This window comes from Neolamprologus multifasciatus, chromosome 20 (assembly GCF_963576455.1).
Source record: "Neolamprologus multifasciatus chromosome 20, fNeoMul1.2, whole genome shotgun sequence".
Taxonomy (NCBI): domain Eukaryota; kingdom Metazoa; phylum Chordata; class Actinopteri; order Cichliformes; family Cichlidae; genus Neolamprologus; species Neolamprologus multifasciatus.
Window position 1 is genome coordinate 29,484,925 of NC_140458.1, and position 23,077 is coordinate 29,508,001.

Sequence of the window (23,077 nt, forward strand, 5' to 3'; positions counted from 1 at the left end):
AAGGTAAACTCAAAAAACAGCTTTATTGCTGAACACCTGGAACCGACACTAACTGAACAGGAATTACTAATTAAACTAAACAGAGAGGCAGACTGGCAGGTAGGAGAATGCAACACTGGATGGAAGAAAACAAAGTTCTTAAATACCAGTTTTGGTCAAGTTACTTGAAAAAAGTAATTAGTTACTAATTACTGATTACTTATTCAAAAAAGTAATCCTGTTACTTCACTGATTACTTATTTTCAAAAGTAATTAGTTACTTTGTTATTTTTTAAAAACATGATACACAACCTGAATACCTAATAACACCATAGACCTTTCAGCCCAATTCTATTTTTTCTGCATAATCCATCACATAAAATTGAACCAAATGGAAAAGTATTTTTTTTAATTTGTTTTATTAGTTTTAATCTTTTAATTTTATGCACATTGCATCAAGCAAAAATTAAATTATATGCAATAGTCTTTGACTTGAAGAAAGTCGATTTTCTGCACAGTCCAGCATGTAAAATAAAAAAATGCGCGTGCTCTTGGCGAGCTCGTTCCCGGTTTGTCAGAACACCGGCTTGGAACCAGCGCCCTCTGCCGTCAAGGGCAGTGGTAGTCATGGTAGTCATGTGACTGATGCAAGCCAGATCCTTTTCAAAATTTTAATTAATAGTTAAATGTTAGTGTTCGAGGGGCAGAGGCAGGACTCCACGCGCACACACATTAAAAAACAAATGCCTCAAGAAAAGGGCACTTGGGGCACCCATCGGGAAAGAGGCAGGTGCTCAAGCCCCCCTCTGCATGTGCCTTTCAGTTAACGTTTAATTCCTGGTTATGTGCCATCCCAAAATATTCAGACATTTTTTCTGCAATAGACAAACTCCAGTTCATTTGAAACATCTATCCTACACAACAGCGGAGGGGTTACTTGAGAGCAGAGGACTGAGCATTACAATTTGGAGGAGGAGTTTCCAAAACCCAGCCACACCATTGGCCCTGGGCCCCGAAGTGCTGCATACATCACAAGTGTTGAGCGAAGATAGCGTCCAAGTACAAAAACCGAAAGTCAATGAGGCCCATCACCTCCCGTGGTCGTGTTAGTGCCCCTATAGAATGACGAGTACGGTAAGAAGCAAGTTTTAAAAGCGTCTGTTTTATCGTCTTCTTTCGAGCCTGTCGACGCTTTTCTCTAAACCTTTCAAAGTTACCATGATATATAAAAGCCAGAAGGAGCCCGCTGAACGAAACTTGTAGCGATGTTCGCTGTTGTCTGTCTTCAAGCAGGAATGTTTTTTGCTGTTAATTACGCAGGCAGGGGTGTCCTATGGAGACTGGCAGCCGTAAGCTGGTCAAAAAAAAAAAAGTATATGTAAGCCGGTGTTGCTTAATAGTTTGTCACCAGCCAGTGTTGGCAGGTCACAGCAGCCTGCAGAATAGAGCAGAGAGGAAATAATGACTTTTTACGGGGTTTCCTCGATAAACTTTGTATTCTTTATAGGGTATTTATTTTCTCTTAACCCACTTTTCAAAATAAAAACAAAACCCAAAACGTATTTTTCCCTTATTGTAAAGAGAAACAGAAACTATAAATATCCACTGTATGTGATTTCGATTCCAGTCACTTATGCTTTAGGTTAAAAGTGGTTTCGAAGGTATTTCGGGTGTCAAAAATTAAAAACAACCCCCTGCTTATAATGTGAGGCGAGCACAGTACAGCATAATAGCAGATTAACTGGATAACTATAGCGATGCACAATTACAAAATAATTGTTCAAAAGAACCCGCTTGTGAATAGCAATCATTCATCTTCTTTCTTTCTTTGTTCTTTCATTTTTGCTTTTATTGCTTCCGCTTTTGTAGCAAAGAAATCTTATTTTTTAACCTTTTGTGCTGGATAACTGTTATGATAGTACTATCATGCTTCGGGGCCCAGGGTAGTTTAGAAATAATGCTGTGATAATGCACTTGAGCTGTCTTCTATTGTCTTTCGGGCTTTTGGTGTTTCTGCAATGGCCAGTGCATTCCTTTTTAGGTATGTAGGTGATTGTTGATTTGGCCACCCCTAAAATTTTTGCTATATCTCTGATACAAAATACTGTGTATATAAATGGGTGTAATTCCTGAATAGTTAATTAAATACTTTTGTTGAATTCCTTGAATTAAAGCTGAAAGTCTATAAAACGTGATGCTAATGAATCCAAATAATGGTGTCCTGTGCTGCTGCCCACACCTCTGGTCTGTTGTTTTCTATCCTGTTACAGGTGTCCAACATCTTAACTTTACGACTTTTAACATAAACCTTACTCCTTCCTCCAGTATAAAGATTCAGGCACTGCAAGCCTAAAGGATGAGGAAGAGTTCACGGATATATTGGAGGAGAGGAGGCGCACCACTGATCTTGGTTATGCCCTGAGAACCTTTAACCCGCAACCGTACAAAGGAGCCCCAACCCTTTCCACCTCTGACCTCAACAAAGCTGTACTGGAGTCCCAGTATCTGTGCTATATTATCAAAGAGGTGAGTCTTTTTTTTTTTTTAAATTTAAGGCAATGAAGCTTTACACTATAGCGTTGTCAATATGGAGTCAGTCTTTTTGGCTCATATTCCCTCTTAGATTGCCATGGAGACGGGGTCATCTGTGGAGAAGGTGAAAGAAGATGCTTCTAGGATTTTGAAGGAAATGTCTCACAATCTGCAGCTGGGGTTTATCAGGCTAATGGGCTACACTCTAAACAAGGTGTTCAAGAGACTCTACAGGAGCATCTATGTCAACATGGAAGGACTCAACATGGTCGGGACTCATCACAGTCAATACACTTTAATCAACTGTTTAACAGTTTGTTTCGACATATATAGTAGAATATATGTGTATAGATAGATAGATAGATAGATAGAGAGATAGAGAGAGAGATAGATGTAGATATATATAGTAAACCATTTTTACTCCTCAGCCGTAAAAGGCTGATACAGTATTGTAGTCACCCTACAGGCAGGCAAGCAGGCAGGTAACGTGGACCCCTAAGTTTGTGAGTTTGATAACTTGAAAACGAAGCAATGTAGGAGTTTCACATTAATACTGTAGGGGTATCTACTAAAAATCTCAGATGAGTTTGAATCTCATTGACCTTGACCTCAAGGTTGGAGGTCAGAAGTGTAATTTTCTGTACATCTTGTGAATCTGATAACTTGAGAATGACGACGTAGAATTTTGAAATTGATACAACTGGTGCATCCTCAAGTCAAGCTGGCCACCACCAGTATTTTCATATATTTTCCTATATTTGCTGTAGGATTCAGAGGTTTGCCATTTAACATACTTTAGCTACACAGTATTTTATTAGATTTATTTTACTTTTTAGCACTTAGAATTTTTTTGTTCCATCTTACTAGTACTACAAATAGAACCTACTAGTGCAGTGTGTAATTTCACTGATTTCTGGAAAATTAGAATTGTTCTGTCACTGCAGCTGCAGCAGGCCATCCAGGAGAGTCCTGTGATCTTGATACCCAATCACAGGAGTTATGTGGACTTCTTGATTATATCCTACATCCTGTTCACCTATGACATCCCAGTACCTGTCATTGCTGCAGGAATTCGCAAGTATCTATTTATATTAAGACAACAAAATGTTTTTTTTAATCATACTACATTATATCCAGTTAATTATAGTGTAGCAACAAAGAAATATATTTTTTAAAATTTTTGTCTCTTCTGCTCCATTTTAAAGGTCTTGCAGATGTGACGATTATTGGAGGGCTTCTGCGTCGCTCTGGAGCTTTTTATATCCGACGAGCAATCGGCTCTGACAAGCTGTACTGGGCGGTGCTTTTAGAATACGTACAAACAATTGTCAGGGTAAGACAATGACTTTGCAGCATATTCCTGAATGCATCTTTGGTAAACAACTTCAATCAAAGGAAGGGTTCCAACAGCATAATGTGTTTTCTGTAGACAGGATATGCTCCTTTGGAGTTTTATGTGGAAGGTTTCAGAAGTCGCACACTGAAGTCTCTGGTGCCAAAGCTTGGTAAGTATCCAAATTTACCACCTTGTTTTTTTTAAGTGTGTCCCAGGACATCAAAGAGCGTGCATCTGATTCTTTTGGACTTTTTCTGTCTTGCTTTAATTTCATTGTGTAACTAGGCTAAATTATACTTTGCTGTAACTGACTGGTTCAAAAATATGACTTGACTCTGCCTTGTGTAGTAAATGATGGACGAGACTTGCTTATCTTTTAGTGCTGCCATTTATTAATTGGGTAAGTACTAAGTATGTACTGGCCAGGCAGGTTGACTCATTGCAGGTGACTTAAACACAGTACACTCAGGCTCGTCCCTCATAATCTGGCAATGTTTTAATGCTGAAAACTAATATAACAAGTTCATTAATATAAATATTGTGTACCTGGATAAGAACAGAATATGTACCGGTCATATTCTGGTTATGTATTTGTAGTGTGCTGTGTTTAAGCTGCATGCAAAGGTAATAGCATATTATGGTAGCATAGTATCTTGCTAGCTAAGCTAGCCAGTGTACAGTACTATTATGTGACTGTTTTATCACCACACATTGGCAACAATTCACCTGAACTCTTCTTATTAACAGTCAGACAATTTGCAGTGGCCATATGCTTATCATCAGAAGGCATAGCATACATTTTCACTGCTCTATAGATGACACACAACTTTATCTATCCATGAAGCCAGATAACACACACCAATTAGTTAAACTGCAGAAATGCCTTAAAGACATAAAACCCTGGATGGCCTCTAATTTTCTGCTTCTAAATTCAAATAAAACTGAGGTTATTGTACTCGGGCCTGAAAACCTTAGAAATATGGTATCTAACCAGATTCTTACTCTGGATGGCATTACCTTGGCCTCCAGTAACACTGTGAGGAACCTTGTAGTCATTTTGACCAGGATATGTCCTTCAATGCACATATTAAACAAACATGTAGGACTGCTTTCTTTTATTTGCGCAGTATCTCTAAAATGAGAAATATCCTGTTTCAGAGTGATGCTGAAAAACTTGTTTGTGCATTTATGACTTCAAGGCTAGGTTAGTGTAATTCATTATTATCAGGATGTCTCAAAAACTCCCTAAAAAGCCTTCAGTTTATCCAAAATGCTGCAGCAAGAGTACTGACAGGGACTAGAAAGAGAGAGAATATTTCTCCTGTATTGGCTTCCCTTCATTGGCTCCCTGTTAAATCAAGAACTGAATTTAAAATCCTGCTCCTCAGATACAACTTAAATAATCTTAAATAATAAATAATAGTCTTAAATAATCAGTCCCCATCTTATTTTAATGACCTTGTAGTACCATATAGAATAGAATAGAATAATCCTTTAATTGTCCCACAAGGGGAAATTTGGTTGTAACAGCAGCCAAAAAGACAAATATACTACAAACAGTACACAGGACACAGAACAGAAACATACACAATTTTTCTTACATATTTACATTAAGGACAATGGTTACTATAAACAGAGAGTACTTACAGTTATTAAATTAAATAAAAATAATTACAGGCAAGAGGCAAACCAGGTTGTAGTGCAAATTGGTTAATTAACTAACTTATTGCAGTTACAGCATTGATGTAAACATCTATGTTTGTTGGGAGCAGTTCAGATTGTACAGTCTGACAGGTGCAGGGAGGAAGGACCTGCGGAAACGCTCCTTCATGCATCTAGGATGCAGCAGTCTGTCACTGAAGGAGCTCTGCAGTTCAGCAACATCTACATGCATGGGGTGGGAGACTCTGTCCATCAGAGATGTTATTTTGGCCAGAGTCCTTCTGTCTCCCACCACCTGTACTGGGTCCAGGGTGCATCCCAGAACAGAGCTGGCCTTCCTGATGAGTTTATCCAACCTCTTCCTCTCAGCTGCCGATAAACTGCTGCTCCAACATACTACACTGTAAAAAATGACAGATGCCACCACAGAGTCATAGAGTATCATATATATCACCCTATTAGAGCACTTCGCTCTCACACTGCAGGCCTACTTGTTGTTCCTAGAGTATTTAAAAGTAGAATGAGAGGCAGAGCCTTCAGTTTTCAGGCCCCTCTTCTATGGAAGCAGCTTCCAGTTTGGATTTGGGAGGCAGACACTGTCTTCACTTGTCGCCAAAGTGCTTGCTCACAGGGGATCATATGATTGTTGCATTTTTCTCTGTATGTATTATTATAGGGTCTACCTTACAATATAAAGTGCTTTGAGGCGACTGATGTTGTGATTTGGCACTGTATAAATAAAACCAAATTAAATTGAATATCCTCCATATAGTGGTTGTACAAATACCAAAATCTAATGATCATGCACAGTGCTGTGATATACAACCCACCTCAGGCTTGTCCCTCGTAATCTGGCAATGTTGTAACGCTGCCAGTGGTATTAATCCACTGCCTATGAGAAAAGGGCACCATTGAGTCAGTAAACATCACAATACACAAATACATCGTGGTTAACATGGCAAGTGGAATCACATACAACATAAACACTGTTACAGTTGCATATGAATGTGATGGACTTTCTCTGTTCTGCTTTTCTGAAAGCTCTTCTCCACGACCCTAATTACAGAGATCTTTATCTGGTTAATAATTTATGTTTAGGTCATATTGTCCTGTATAGGGATGTTTTTCTATTATTTTAGTCCTCTTAAACTGAAGGGTTGTTCTAGGTTTAGGATATTTTAAGAGTTAAAAGTCAAACAAGTTTACTGGTCATTTTATTTATAATTTTAATATTTATTGTTCACCTTTTTTTCTGTAGGTATGCTGGACATGGTGCTGGAGCCATATTTTAAAGGTGAGGTGTTTGATATTACCCTGGTGCCCATCAGTATCAGCTATGACAGAGTGCTGGAGGAGTCATTGCTTGCACTTGAGTTGTTGGGTGTCCCCAGACCAAAAGAAAGCATCACCGTAAGTTTCAGCCTCATTTATGACTTGATAAAAATTCCCATATAATCTTTGGTTCTAAAAGATATGAAACTACATGCTTCTTGCCCTCACTCTTTCCCTGCAGGGACTCTTTAAAGCTAGCGGAGTCCTGCAGGAAGATTATGGCTGCATGCATGTGAACTTTGGCCGCCCCCTGTCTGCCCGACAGCTGTGTGAAGGAAAGATAAATTGGAGTGAGTACAACCTCATACCAAGGTACAGACTTTTTTTTTTGCCAATATCACACATGGCTGTAGGTACAAATATGAATATTGAGTATCTACCAACCAAAGTCTAAATAGAAAAAGTCTATAGAGTCTATAAAGTCTAAATACTAAATAACTTAAATAACTGTAATTTATCATCTATATATTCTTTAATTGTAATCTCCATTAGTTGTATACAGGTAATTCAACTGAAGAATATAAAAACCTTTACATTTTAAAATTGTAATTTGATAAAGTTTTTACTTACAGTGAGTAATAAAAAACTAAACCAAAATGACTTGGTAAAATGCACCAAATTAACAAAAACATTAACAAGTTTAATAATAATATAACTTAAATTAATATTTGTGTCACTGTAAACCTTCAAAACTTCAAGACACAGCCTGTATATAACTTTAGAATCTGTCTCGTTTTCTATTCAGAAATCTTCCCCAGAGGCCAACTGCAGAGACCCAGGACTGTGTGAACTGGCTGGCCCATTTGATTGTGCGAACCCAGGAGGAGGGCTCTTTGATCAGCCCTTGGTCTCTGATGGCCTGCCTGTTGCTCCAGACTCCATTCACAACTTTAACGGAAGAGGGTCTGCAGTGGCATCAGCTCACAGAAAAAACCCTCTGGCTCAGGAAGCTGGTGCTGGATTTCGGGGCCCGTCTGAACTGGCCTGGTGGGTGGGCCAGATAGATTTCAAAGATATCAATTTATTTGAATTATGCTGTGTAGAAAAGCAACAGCATCAAGCTTAGGGTTAAGATCAATATAGTCTTTGCTTATAATGGGCCTTTAATGAAGCTTGCTTTCCCTTCAGTAACCAGTAGGTGGCCTTAGGCTACTGCAATGCCAGACAACCAGACAGTTAATGCATGTGACAGCGTCTCACCTCAGGGCACCAATGGCTCTTTTTGACCTGGTCCTGTGTGGATCATAAAGATTAGGTGAATGCAAGTTGGCACAAGTGTCCAGAATCACTTAGGAGATGTTCAGTGGATTAATACACTTTAAGTAACTTATCCTAAGAGAATGCCACTGAACTATCTCACTTCACAGGTGTCCTGTGTGTGAACATTGACACATGCAGGCACGTGTGCACACTTAAACACACACGCACACACACTCGCACACATGACTTTGTGAAGGTCTTATGACCCTCAAACTTATGTGAAGGTTGCATTTTGCAGCACACATCCCAGACTCAGAAGTGATGTCATCCACCGTGGCTCTTCATCACTCCATTGTCCATCATAAAGAGGACCGTATCTACCTGGTTCAGGATGAAGACCCTGCGAGGCAAGATCCACTGAGCCCAGAGGAAGGTGTGATGAGGATGGCGGTAGTGGTGCTGATGCTGGTTTCCTACAGGAATCAGGCATTGCATGTCTTTGTGCGTCCAGGAATACTTGCTACAGCCATCCACATCACAAAACACACACGGAAGGGTAAGAGTTAGGTGGGGTTACAGATTCTCAGTCTCATGAATGGGCATATCTTGTTTAGCTGTGACCCATTTTTCTGTTCACAGATGAGCTCTTCAGCTTTTTCTGCTTCCTGCGGGACGTCTTCTCCAATGAATTTATCTTTATCCCTGGCAGGGCAGTGCAGGTAACAGCCATGTTTGTTAGGATCAGCATTATTTTGTGCATGAATTGAGTCAAAGGCCAAGGTCACTGTAGCCTCACATTTATCCCATTTTTGGAAAAAAGCTGACCTAAGAAATTTTGTGCTTATGGTCCTTACGTTTTTTGCTACTGTCATATTCATACACACTTGTGTGGTTAACCATGAGACAGATTATTATCATTATCATTTATTGTTACTCATATTGCATATATCTGTCTCTCCATCATTTAGGACTTTGAGGAGGCATGTTCACTCCTGCAGAAATGTGCAGCAGTCCACATCAGTCAGCAGGAAGTGACCGTGTTGGAAACGGGGCTGGAAGTTTTATCCTTTCTGCAGAAGCTGCTGCAACCCTTCTTAGACTCATATCAGGTCCTTTAACTTGAGTATCTCTCTCTGTGACTAAGTGTATTTAGTGAGGAGTGACTGTTGTGAACAACATATTGTGCACACCATTTTTCCTGAGCAGAACTGAATCCAGAATTATCCTCCTACAATTTTAATTTGGAACTTTATTTGATTACACATACCACTTTTGTCATATAGTTTTATTAGCTTGACATGCTGGCACGTACACTAATTGCAACTGTTTTCAACCGCACATTTCTAAGTTGTTTAAATAATGAACTTGTTGTATAGAGGAGTCTAATTCTACTTTAAGCAGCAATCACATAATCCTTTTTCATCATTAGAGATTTCAAAGAATAGAAATAACAAGTCCTAGGTAGAGTGACAGAAGCCCTGAGGTGAAGATAAAGCCCTTCAGATAACAATCTTGCTTTCCAAATCACAAGCTGTGCATGAAACAGAAAGGAATGAAATCTAAGCAAAAAAACCAAAAGTCATAATCTTTGGAAAGAAAAGAGCACACATGCATTTGCTTCTTCTCAAATTCAGTAACTCTTTCACTTTTAATCCTGAAAGTTGTGGATCTTTTGAATGGTTTCCTCCTGCTGAACCAGAGCATCCAGCATAAACAACTACTTTGGTCCAAATATGTCTGCCGACACCACAGCTATGGCTATGAATGTCCCTGGAGGGTTCAGGATCCCAACGAAGAGGAAAACAGCGGTGACCAAAGCCATTTAATTAGTTTGATAATAAAGCAGGTTGCTGACAACTCTGTTGTTCCATTTTGCAAAATCTGAGCCAGGAAAGAAGTAGCTCCACAGTTGGAGCGGTGTCAGCTCCACTCTAGCCATCATTCCTGCCTCGTTTAAATACAGGGGCAGCATGGTGGTGTGGTGGTTAGCACTGTTGCCTTACAGCAAGAAGGTCCTGAGTTCGCTTCCACCACCTGACCAGGGTTAATTGGTAATTGTAAATTGCACATAGGTGTGAATGTTTGTCTGCCTCTATGTGTTAGCCCTGCAACAGACTGGCGATCTGTCCAGGGTGTACCCTGCCCATAGTACCTGGGATAGGCTCCTGCGACCCTGACAAGAATAAGTGAAAGCAGACAGATTTACTGATTTTATTTTTAAATATATGAACTGATTTTTTTATACTTTGAATGTACAGTATTTTCGTCCATGACTGTCTAAAGTCTAGAAACCATGGACACCAAATGTTGTACTTTCTCCCTTGAATTGCTCTGCCAGGTGTTTACTACAGCTTCCTTCAGCTGCTGCTTGTTTATGAGGCTTTCAGTTTCTGAGTTGAGGTTAGATGACTGATTTTTACCGAACCATTTCTTTGTTGATAAAACCCTTAGATTGCTTGTGCCGTCTCTTAGATGTTTTCTGCCAAAGTCTAATCTGGCCTTCCTCTTTCATGTGTAATCAGTGGTCTACACCTAAACCCTCTGTATTTCCAGAGGGTTTACATTCTTGAAGGCTTTCTGGATTCAACACTGACCATGATAAAACCTATCTTCCTGAGAGTGTTCTTGACTTGGTTAGATCCGTCACCATCTAGTTTAAGTTGTCTTCTGTGATCTTTCAGATGTTTTGGTTGTGGATTTTATAGCTGGTGCAACCCTTCCGTTCACTAGTGATTTGACCACTCCTGAAGTTTTTTTGCTATCTCTCTGATGGGTTTATGTGGGTTTTTCAGCCTAATGATGGTTCCCTCACTTGAGGAGAAAAACACAAAAAGTGTCAATGTCCAACAAATTATGGACCTTTTAGTGTAATCTAAGAAAGGTCATTAAACATGAATCACTTTAAAAAAAAATTATCACATAATATTTATGACTAACAATCATGGCATTGTTTCTAACAACATGAAAGGACATGCTGTACCCTCATCTTTTAAACTTATAAAATTTAAATATTTTCCCTAAGCCATTTTATGACCATAAACCAAAACTGTATTAAAAACTTGATTTATAGAATTTGAAAACTTTTTGTCTTTAGTAAGACAAATACAGTTTTGTCTACTTCATGGTTTGCCTGCATACAGCACAAATATATTAAGATCTTTAGAGAGGGGGTGCAGTTCATATCACAGAGTCTGAAGAGATACTAAAGATAAGTCCTACTTATGTGCTTTAAAATTGGTATCCAAACGTCAATTGCAACTTTATTTTAGTCTTGTGTGTAATGTTTATAGACTTACAGATGCATAGTAAAATAATTAATGACAACTTAGTTACCATGGTCAGGATGGTTTACAACTAAACTATTAACCATTTAGAAAACATTACCAATCATTTTATTGTTAGCAGTTGTTAACATTGTTAATTTACTATTGACTGAATTTTATTAAAGTATTAGCTTATTCGTTTCTTCTTTAATTCACTGGAATGTTTTTTTTTTATTGTCCAGCTGATGTTCAGGTACTTGTGTGAAAAGGAAGATCACGTGTTTACTGAGGAACAGTTCCTACCTGATGTCCGAAACCTGGCTACAAAACTCATCCTCTCAGGTACAATGAGTGTGTGAAATGACCTCTGACCACTAGAGACCTCTCCCACCTGGTAACTAGGGATCAAGAACTGGTTCTTGTAGAGAACTGGTTCCCATTAGCCCAAATCCTGGGAATCGTTATTCAGCCTGCTTATCAGTCCCTTTTTTCGATTCTTGCACTCTCGCTACAATCAGCTGATTTTAATTTGTGTGTCAAATTGGAAAAATAGTGGCACAGTCTCCAGCGTGGATATGGACATTACTTTTATTTTTATTGCAAAAAAGAATGAGAGCTTGATGGTAAAGTGGAGACTGATCCAGAACAGAAACATCTGGATTATACTGTTAATACAACTTAGGCTCTTTGCAAGCACCTGCACAGACAGCATGCTAATGCTAAGCTAGCCAGGAACCAAGAGTTTCGTTAAAGCTGAGTAAATGCTGACCCCAGCCCAGCACCATGATAAAGTGAGCCTTCATTTGCAGTGAAGCCGCTGCTTAACTTCAACAGGTAACAAACTGATGAGTAGTCAGGCTGCTACCTCCGTTTCTACCTGTTCATGTTTCTAGAGTAGAGTCACTGTGATGATCACTTAAAAAAATCTCTTTGTGCTGGTTTTTTATCTTTGATTTGTGTTGTCAGCTTTGTGTTCATAGCTAAATACTTAGAGAAAGATCACTTTTGTAACGAGTAGAATAACAAATGTCTTTCTCCTGGGTGTAATTAAGTAATGTACTTTTTTACTTTACTTTTTTTGAGTAATGATCCCAACACTGATCACAACTAAAATGGGAAATTTGTAATTACTTTGCATGAATGTAATGTCATTGATATGCTGCTTAGAGATGGTCACGACCCTCAAAGTGGAGCCAGTGAGAATCGATAATGGAATTGCAAAATTCTTATAAATTCCCATCCCTACTGGTAACTTACAAACTTACAGTTTGTGGGGTGATTGTTTGGTTTTTTTGCAGGTGACCTTCACACCTATGAAGTCCTGTCTTCTGACACACAGAAAAATGTTCTTTCTGCACTGCAGAGGCTGGAGGCGGTGACGAAGTTGAGGGTGTGAGTAATGAGATTAAACCTACATCCCTGTTTGGTTTAAGCTCATTTTCTTTGCTGGTTGAGGAGCTGTCCATAATGCTGATGCCAAAGTTACAGATGCACTCCTCTCATCTCAGGTCCCAGCAGAAGGAATACAAAGTGAACAAAGCAGCTGTCAGCAGAACTGGTGACATACTCTGTAAGTTTATCATTACTGGAGTATCACAAATAAAGGTTTTTTTTGTGCATCGTGAGAATTATTATTTCTTTTATCTTGATGTCTTTAAATATACTGATTATGGGGGGATTAGAGGGCTGAGATGAAGCTAAACGCCCTGCAGGATAAATGCTGGTAATATAAAGGTGGTCTATTACTGATTTTGTTTGACTTTAACCAAAATCAGTAGGTGAATACTAACATTTAGGTTAAGTTAACTGTACTTTCCATTGCTGATCTTGTGGGGGTTTTTTTTGTTTGTTTGGTTGTTTGTTTGTTTTTTTAATATATTGCCATAGATGTATTGTTTACTTCCATAGATGTATGACTAACTGAGAAAATTAATAAGAGAGCACTTTAATTAAACTTGGTTTCCAGTAAGATTTGGCATAAAACACTTGGTTGTATGTAAAAGAATGTTGCAATAAGGCTCTAAACACGATAACAAGCAAAGATCTCAGGTTTTGTTTGAGACATTTTTTTTCTTAACATTTCCATAAAGGTGAAACAAATGTAACAAAATGCACCATAGTTGTCTTTCCCCACCAATTCCCCTCAACAGTGAATGAAAACCAGAAGTCAAAGTTGAATCTCCTGCCCTCCCTGCAAACCAATCAACACGGTGCTGTACTTCTAACCCCTCAGCAGTTAGAAGAAGGACCTTTATGTGCCAATCAGCCACAGGAAAAAGATTATCTGTACATGGGTGGCACGTCGACCTTGATGCGTAAAGCGCTCATGGGGTCTTGACAAAACATAGAGATGTATTCCAGCACTTTGGAACTGAGCGCTGCTTCCCTCGTGTTGGGCACTGTCTGCACACCATACACATGCCCTCGAGGAAGTGTAGCGTGCCTTTCCTGGCCAGGTGTTCGCTCTGATGGATGTAGCCGGGGGGAGAGCAGCCCTGCTGAGCACGGTTGACCCAGTTATGCGCACTGTCAGCGAAGTGCGTGGTGGCTCGGCACATCGGGAGCGGGCCCAGGTACAGGTGACAAGCGGCTTGGGTCAGAGCATGGAGCAGCTGCAGCTCAAGCATGACGTTGCATGGAGATTAAAAGGTAACTGGGTCAAACTGGAGTCTAAATGAACACCATGGCTAATGTGGAGAACCACAGACAACGCCTGATGTCCACATAATGTTCAAAAAAATTACCAAGTCCAAAGTTCAAATGTTGAGTGCTGTATGGACGATGTCCAGAATTGGCCATGGACTGGTGGACCCAATATAGACACGATCTGCATGTCTAATGTTTAGTGAGGTGAGAGTCACGTAACCCAGGCTGCCATTGATGACATCCTAAACCTCCAGGAGATAGAGGATGTTCAAGAAGCTGTGCTACTGTCCCTGTCCAAAAAGATGATCCTACAGCTACTTCATGTAAACAAAACTGATTTTGATAGAGGAGGATTAGTTAGCATGTGAAAACTGATATTTTCCAAAACCTGGACTAACAGATGAAGCGGCGTTTTATGTCCAGAGATGGGAAACAGAAGGTGAAGCACTTTGATTGCATTATTGAGTCAAACACAGTTCTCAGTGCTTCCCACAGATTTAGATTCTTTTTGTGGTGTGCGGTGTATGTGGACTGTGATCAGAGGAAAACAAGCTTTCTTAAATAATCTAATAAGACAGTTCAAAATAGTCTGTCCAACTGCAGTTGAGTGATTTAGGACAGTCACAGCTGGTAAAGAAAAATAGGGGCCATAAAGGTCTGGGGCTAGCAGCTGTTCATTTACCTACATCTTAAAATCTGTTTGTGGGAAACACCTTTTCTTTGTTATAAAACTGCAAAACATGAATTCTGGACAACCTGACAGTTTTCCTAACCGGGTGTACTCTGCCTCTTGCCCTATGGTAGTCGGAACAGGCTCCAGTTTCACCCCCAGAAACTCTGAATTGGATAAGTGGAAGAGAAAGGATGGATGGAACTATAGATAAATAAAATAAAGAGTCAAATAAATAAGAACATTAAGTGCCATAAAAAAATCCAATTTTACAATAAGTAAATAATAATAATTAATTAACTTTTCAACAGAAGCCCATTTAAACGACAATGTTTTTAACTGCTTTGTCAAAGAGTCCTTAGAGTCAACTAAATGTAGTGGCAGTGGTTGCCTGATCCACAGCCTTGGCATCACTGACTGAAAGGCTCTGCTCAACTGGTAATAGAGTAGAACTCAATGATTTTTAGCAAATTTGGCATCAAAGTGATTTTAGTTAAAACATTTACATCAGTAACAAGAAATCTTACTGTAAAATTTGAATCGATTGACATCCACCATGAAGCATTTTCCACTGTCAATGCCTGATTGCTTGTAAAAATTACAGTTTCTATGGCTTTGGTTTCATTGAACTTGTGTTCTAGTGTGGTTAACACCTAGGTTAAGTAAAGCCATTGACTATATGTCAAATGAGATAAATTTAACAATAACTGGTGAATCATGTGTATATAAACAATGGTCAAATATAAGTGACATATATTTTGCAGTAGGTAGATAGCATTTTTGATTTTTTTCCACAGAAAATCTATTAAGAGAGTCCTCTGATAATTTAGAAGAGCAAACTCTACTATAGAAAGAACAACAGGAAGTGACAGTTACTACTACTACTACTACTACTAATAATAATAATAATAATACATTTTATTTAAAAGCACCTTTCAAAACACTCAAGGACACTTTACAGAACAAATAAGACAAGCATAAAAACAGGAAATGAATACAATAATAAAATAAAGTTTAAGAGCATGGAGTAGTTATACAGAGTAGGCTATCTTGAACAGGTGGGTTTTGAGGGTGGACTTAAAAAGGGGGAAAGAACTGAAGTTTCTGAGGTCAGGGGGTAAGGAGTTCCAAAGTCGAGGGGCAGAGCAACTTAAAGCCCTGCACCCCATGGTAATAAGACGAAATGAAGGAACAGAAAGAAGAAGAGAAGAGGAGGATCTGAGGCACCGGGATGGGATGGAGATCTGTACCAAGTCAGAGAGATATGATGGGGAGAGAGAATGAATAGCCTTAAATGTGTAAAGGAGTGTTTTAAAAATTAATACGGAGTTGAACCGGGAGCCAGTGAAGCTGCTTCAGGATAGGGATGATGTGGTGAGTAGAGGGAGTCCTAGTAATAATACGGGCAGCAGAGTTCTGGACACGTTGAAGCTTGTTGATGAATTTTTGTGGCAGGCCAGATAACAGTGAGTTACAGTAGTCAATCCGAGAGGTAACGAGACTATGGTTGAGAATAGCAGTGGCATGTGGAGTGAGGCGATTGATGATACGGAGTTGGAAATATGCTGAGTGAGTGATATTATTGATGTGAGAGTTAAAGGATAATGTACTGTCAAGAATGACGCCCAAAATTTTCACAGAGGAAGAGCGGGAGAGTGACTGTTATTGTAATTTATTAGAAATCTGTTTGTGTGTATCTTTTTATGCATTTATAGTGAAACATTTCAAGGGATCCCTTGAAATGCTGTCCCTGTTTTGCTAGTCACTCTACAGTAGTTACAACTTTAGAAAATATCAACTCATATTTATTATAGCTTATATATAGGTATATAGGTAGTCCACCTACCTAAAATCTGAGGCTTAGGGTGTACCTTAAGTCAGAGCATGAAGAAACATTCCTAGTTAACACAGAACAGTAAGAAAATCTCAAATAAAGTAATGCCTTTGTTGTAAACTCTAAATGGATTTCCCTGGATTTTTAGTTTGTTGTGAGAAACGGACTATTACGCCTAATCATTTCCATGCAAATGGAAAAAAACAAAAACAAAACAAATGGTTGGGAGATTTTCACAAATCAGTATCCAAAAGTGTCTACACAGCAGCTGTACTCAGATTCCTGTGACATATACACACTGAGTTTAACAGTCATCGTGATTAAGCACTTTTAATGCCAGATTCTTTTAAAAGTATAGCAGTGAACTGGTAATAATTTTGGCTCAGGTCTGATTACTGGCAGACATGTTGAATCAATAAATCACTTAAATAGAACTAGTCTGACAAAGTGAAGCAGGCTAAAATTACTCACAAAGCAACACATCTACAATATACAATCTAAAGAAACACCTGAGAAACAAAATCACTGAAATCTATCAGTCTGGAAAGCATTACAAAAACATTTCTAATGCTTTGGGACTCCAGTGAAACACGGTGAGAGCCATTATACACAAATGGAGAAAATATGGAACAGTGGGGAAGCTTCCCAGGAAAATTATTCCAAGAGCGCAACAACAACTGTGACTCCAGGAGGTCACAAAAGAACCCAGAACAACATAAAAGAACCTCGTGTCTCAATTTAGGACAGAGTTCTCGACTCAACAATAAGAAAGAGAGTGGGCAACAACTGCATCCATGGGAGAAACCCACCGCTGACATGCTGTAGACAAAAAGAACACAACACTTGACTCACATTTGGCAGAAAACATCTTGATGATCCCCAAGACTTTTGGGAAAATACTCTGTGAACTGGCGAGGCAAAAACCTTTTGGAAGATGTGTGCCCCATTACATCTGGCGTAAAACTAACACAGCATTTCAGACAAGAAACATCAAACCAACATCAAATCAACAGTAAAATATCGTGGGACCTGGAAGACTTGCTGTGGTAAATGGAACAATAAATTCTGCTGTCTACCAAAGAATCCTGAAGAAGAATGTCCAGCCATCTGTTCGTGACCTCAAGCTGAAGCGCACTTGGGTTTTGCAGCAAGACAATCATCCAAAACACATCAGCAAGTTCACCTCTGAATGGCTGAAGAAAAAGAAAATGGAGAATCTGGAATAGCCCAGTCAAAGTCCTAACCTGAATCTGATTGAGATGCTGTGGCATGACCTTAAAAAGGCAGTTCATACTCGAAAACCTTCCAGTGTGGCTGAATTACAGAATTCTGCAAAGGTCACTGGGCCAACATGCAAAAGACTCATTGGCAGTTATCCCAAACACTTGATTGCAGGTGTTGCTGCTAAGGATGGGCAAACCAGTTATTAGGTTTAGGGGGCAATCACATTTTCACACAGGGCCCTAAAGTTTTGGATTTTTTTCCCCCTTAATAATAAATACCGTCATTTAGAAACTGAATTTTGTGCTTAGTTGTGTTATCTTTGTCTAACATTTAAATTTGTTCGATGATCTAAAACATTTAAGTGTGACAAACATGCAAAAGAAGAGGTAATCACACCATTGTATAAATCTAAAGCATATCAGTCTCTTGTCTACATCAGCTCATATGTATTAGAGGCAGCTACTGGCTCATTGTTTTGGTATAAGATTTTGAAAAGTAACGCTGGGTGGGGTTTTTTTGAGGTTGAAAAATTATAATATAACATTTGGGAAAGAAATACCACAACAAAAAAAGAGTAGAGACTGGAGAGTACTGCCAGACTCTGCAGCAGCTGGATGTATTCGCCCTGATAAAGGATGTTTCCCATGGCAAAGATGATCCAGGTGAGGATCAGCAGGAGGAGGGAGAAATTTATTGCTTTGGCTTCATTGTAATTTTTTGGGAGGTCTTTTCCCATGTAGGAGAAAACAAAGCAAAGAGCACACAATGGTAAAGGTAAAACCAGAGAAATTAATGCTGCTTTAAAATCAATATCACAACCAAGTATGATTTTTTGGGGGGTTCCAATAGATGTACATTTTTGAACTCAGGGGAGCATATATATAGTTAATAAGAAGGAAGACTGCCTGTGTCACAAATGCCACTGTCCGTGATATTTCATCCACCAGCTGTGGAGTTTGGGTATCTGGGCTGCTATTTTGAAAATGCAAACAATTTGAAAAGAGCGCACAACGAAACAAGCTAAACAAACAGTGAAGAATAAGAGAAATGGTAAATATCTTAAGATACAGAAAGCAACTGTTGGTTCACCAAAATAAAAAATACACTAAGACTAGACAGACTGAGACAACCTAAAATTAGGAAGCACATTGGTCCCCCAGCAGATTTGACAACAGGCGTGTCGTAGTTAAGGGCAAAGAGAACAGACAAGGCCAGTGAGATGAACACCAAGATAAAGGCACCAACCATGACCCCATAGCCCAAATGTCTGTAAATGGTGTATACTCCACCACCCGCAGACTGCATGATGTACTTCCTTCTTCTGACCATTCTGTGTCTTTACAGGTGATGCACTTGGAGGGATTGTCTGTTTCACAAGAGAGATGGGCAGAAAAGAAGCATCTTTAAAGTAGACCCATGATACCTTTCTCCATTGTTTGAGAGTTCATACATGTATGTTTGTGTTTGTATTTAGACACACAATTATTAGTGGTTTAGTTAGTCATTAGTCGTCAGTAGTCAGTTATCAGTAGTCGCAAGCACAAGATTTTGTAAAATTCAGACTGATCAACTTGTAAGCACAGTTTATGATTGAAAAACTAGATCTACTATTGTGCCCCTAAATAAGCAAATATTTAACGTGTTGTTTAACAAATGTTTGTTTCTTCTGATGTTTGTCCCATCCATTGTCATGTTACAGTTCTCATGACCTCCGTGGTGGCAAGCGGTAGAAAAGGTGTCCATCGGCACAAAATTTTATTTATGGAAATTATATGTGGTACAGCCAATCAGAAAGCGGCTTAGAGGAAAAGATAACATCATATTGTTGATGAACTGAGCCGTACCAACATTCAAGCAAAGATTGTGAACCATGCAAAATTGCTTTTAAAATAACAAGAATTTAAAAATTAAAGCTTCAAAGGTGTTTATGTCTGTTTTAAACTACAAACATTTGACCTGTGATACACTATGCTCTCTAAAGATCTTCCTTCATGTTAAACCTGCCCTGAACTTTACAGTTTGCAGCTATACACCTTAGTGTAAATCTATCACGACTAATAATTGGCTGCTTTTATATGAGCAGTGGCTGGAACAAAAATGGAAGACTATGGCTTAGTCTATATGAAAACAATAATAGTCTTTAAAAAGCATAACTTTAACTTCCATTACAAGTGACAGCACTACTTTCACTCTTTTTCTACTGTCATTCAGAAACAGTTTACCTGTCCTGTTGATTTAAGTCCCACGTGGACAAATTGTCCAACTGAAGCAACACTTGTGGATTCCAAGTTGTGTTTTCTTGTAGCCTATTTTACATTCTTCAGAACACACTGAAGTTGGTACCTACACAAGAATAGTGGGTGTAAAAAGGTCAGAAAGAACATACTGCACTTCCCTACCATTTACTGTAACGGTAAATTACGGGGAAAGTACCAGTCATTAAATATATTCACACAGGTTTTTTGAATTTCTAAAATTGTTTCGTAACATGTAAAAGTATTTCCCTGTTACATCTAGACAGCCATGCAAATCACCTTATGAACACCTACAACTGGTAGCTGCTGTGTGCTTATATGTATCTAGGTAGAAGTCTAAAAAACTAAATTGCTAAAACTTAATTTTATTATTAATCTTTGTGTTGAAAAAACAAATAAAAAAAACTTCTTATTACTACTACGTACTTGTGCACTTGTATGCCACTGAATTTTGGTGTCGTTGATGAAGAAATGGAATGATGGATGACAAGTATAATAGCCCACTTCCTGCACATCACCACTGGGGCCCCAAAAAATGACTGAGTGGGATCCAAACATGGGGTCACCATTCTCATCAAACTGAATGGTTTGGTTTAAAAGGGTAAAATTTGTCTTCCTCAACTCTGTAAGAACCTGATGTTGGAACACAACAGTAACACTGAGTTCACAATGACTGAGGTTTGGACAAACACAATTTGCTTAACCTAATAATTCTGTCGTAGATTAACTTTTATGTTTATGGTCTAATGAGCACAGATTTAGGCATCTCTTTAGCTCAAATATTTTCTATGGTGCATTGGCAGATATATTGGTAGAGCCCCACTTAGAGGAATAAGTGCCTCACCTGTGTATATAGACACTGGACTAACAAGTAAAGTTAGATTGGATTAAATCAGTGTTTTTTGATAATGCTTTGGAAATCTTCTGGGAGAATCTAGTTAATTATACCTGTATTAACCTTTTGTCACAGGTAGCTCAAATGCTTCAGTAGGTGGATGAAGTCTAGTAACCCAAATCACATTTTTAGTTTTCTTTTATTACTTTAACTACAGGTTTAACTAACTCTGAGATTCCAGTTAGCTTATCACATACTTCATATACACTATCACTGGTTTTACTACGGATAAGAAGAATTATTCACTCTTAGATAATTTTCAAAAAGTAAAATGAGAAATTATCAAATAATTAGAATGCTTACCATGTAGGGGTAGACTGTAATATTGTCTTTACATCCATCAGCTCCACATTGTAAGATATTGTGTAAGGCATGAGCAATGGAATACACGGCAGAATAAACAGGAAAAGAGAACGATGGATCTGCATCAATGATTTCCTCAGCAAATCTGATTACAAAACTTCTGTTGCTCTGCATTTTCACAGTGATTCTTGGCCTTGAAAGAATGAATGAACTCACTAAAACCAGGTATTGACATTTTAGGCTGAGCAACCCCAAGTACAGTGCCAATATTTTTGCTTCCTTGTATCTGGTCTATTATTATTTTTGTTTAGGGACCATGTATCAGTTGCTATCCACACCTTGTTTGTAACATTTTCTCTTTTTACTGACTCCATGAGTTCTTCAACAGTCCATTCAGGTGCAAAAACAATAATGATATTAATGTTTTTTTTTTCATCAATCTGTCTAAACATTAGACTGTAATCTGTATCTTGATCAAGGCCTTTGGTATATGCAAGGCATATACCAAAGGCCTTGAGTCTCATTAATTGCTTTTAAAAACAAGTCCAGGCCATCTGTTCCATAATCATTATTAACATAAAGAAAAGCAACCCATTTCCAGTTGAATCGCTTGACAATACTAACAATGCCTTTTATGACCTCTTCATTGGGATGCACTGTTCTTAAGAAAGAGGGAAAGGTCTGTTTTCTTGAAAAGATTGAACTGGAAGCTCCATAACTGACCTGTTAAGAGCAACAGAGAAAATGTCACTGTGATCATTAACAATAACCAATCATTTATACTCCTGAAACTTGTATTATTTTAAACATGGAAAACTTGACTTAACTTTTGTAAAGAATATTTTTTAATAAAGAATATTGATCTGGTTTAAAAAATGTCAAAGTACATAAGGCCTCATAGGTTTACCATTGGATGAGATTCATCATGAACAGTGGGGCTACAGCTCGTGCCTGAGGGCTTGTATAAGTCCCGACCACTGCTATCACTTTGGATAAGTTGTGTGGTTCTTCCAGAGGGCGCATAAAGCCATTAACAGAGATTAGGTTTAAAGGTCCTGGGAAACTCACAAAATCTGTGCAGTGGTCAAAGATTTCATAGCCAAGTGACACATTTGGCAGTAGCTTGGTAGAATTGTTGATTTCTTCTACAGAGAATCTCATCATTTGAAACCTTCGATAACTGGACAGAATAAAAGGTGCACTGTGGGGAGATGAAGGACAGTAATAAATTCCGTTTCAATGCTTGTAGTAAATATGTGCAATTTTGGACATCACTGAATAATTATGATCACTTAAAATAGGATTTCTAGCTAAATGACCATGTCAGCAGTGCTGACTTTAAAAAATAAATATTAATAACACAACAATTCATTTCACTGGTTTAAGATTTCTATTACCAGTTTAACCAGCGTCAGGTAAACTTTTTCGGTTTTTATTAGCTTTATCACAAGAAAGTACCCAACAGAGTTTAACTTACCTGGAGCAGTCAATGGCTTCTGGTCTTTGATGATGAAGAGAGTCATTCAGCTGATGAATATTAAAAAGTCCACCTATCAAATAATCTCCTTCCACCCGAAACTCAGATGTTGAAACAGTGTATTGAGCCAAAGCATGTAGAAAACACCCCAGTACACAGTGATAGACAACAATGCTCTTCATTCTCAAAACAAGAAGTATTTACTAGTCTACGGTGAGCCTTAACACTCTGTGTGATGTTATGAGACGCTGGTAATGCTGGAGCCTCTGAGGAATATCTATCATTGAAGGATTCACAAATCAGTATGCAAAGATCAGCAGCTAAATGGCAACTTTGTCTCATTAATCTGACAATGCTGGACATAACTCAAAAGATAACAATGAATTTCCTTATTTTATAGAGGTGACCAAATATATTCAGATTCTAGTCATATGTGCCATTAACTTAAAAAAAGAAAAAAATTACAAAG

General features: G+C 38.5%; 1 protein-coding gene and 1 pseudogene across 1 annotated transcript; one reads left to right on the forward strand and one right to left on the reverse strand.

Moving 5' to 3' along the window:
- The first annotated feature begins 891 nt into the window (after window positions 1–891).
- LOC146495212 (dihydroxyacetone phosphate acyltransferase-like) lies at window positions 892–15,115 on the forward strand. Its single transcript, XM_085147033.1, has 15 exons — window positions 892–1,113; window positions 2,305–2,505; window positions 2,603–2,779; window positions 3,456–3,585; window positions 3,717–3,844; window positions 3,941–4,016; window positions 6,768–6,919; window positions 7,023–7,153; window positions 7,587–7,828; window positions 8,340–8,597; window positions 8,681–8,760; window positions 9,010–9,150; window positions 11,547–11,646; window positions 12,603–12,696; window positions 12,813–15,115. The coding sequence occupies exons 1-15, from the start codon at window positions 1,102–1,104 to the stop codon at window positions 12,997–12,999; spliced, it is 2,109 nt and encodes a 702-aa protein (XP_085003159.1). The 5' UTR covers window positions 892–1,101; the 3' UTR covers window positions 13,000–15,115.
- A 1,311-nt stretch (window positions 15,116–16,426) lies between these two features.
- Window positions 16,427–22,360, reverse strand: LOC146495213 (taste receptor type 1 member 1-like; annotated as a pseudogene).
- Between the last annotated feature and the right edge of the window lie 717 nt (window positions 22,361–23,077).

Coding starts and splice junctions, on each gene's coding strand:
- LOC146495212 (XM_085147033.1), top strand. Junction 6,920..7,022: donor GACCAAAAGAAAGCATCACC/GTAAGTTTCAGC, acceptor CTTTCCCTGCAG/GGACTCTTTAAAGCTAGCGG. Junction 7,829..8,339: donor GGCCCGTCTGAACTGGCCTG/GTGGGTGGGCCA, acceptor TGCATTTTGCAG/CACACATCCCAGACTCAGAA.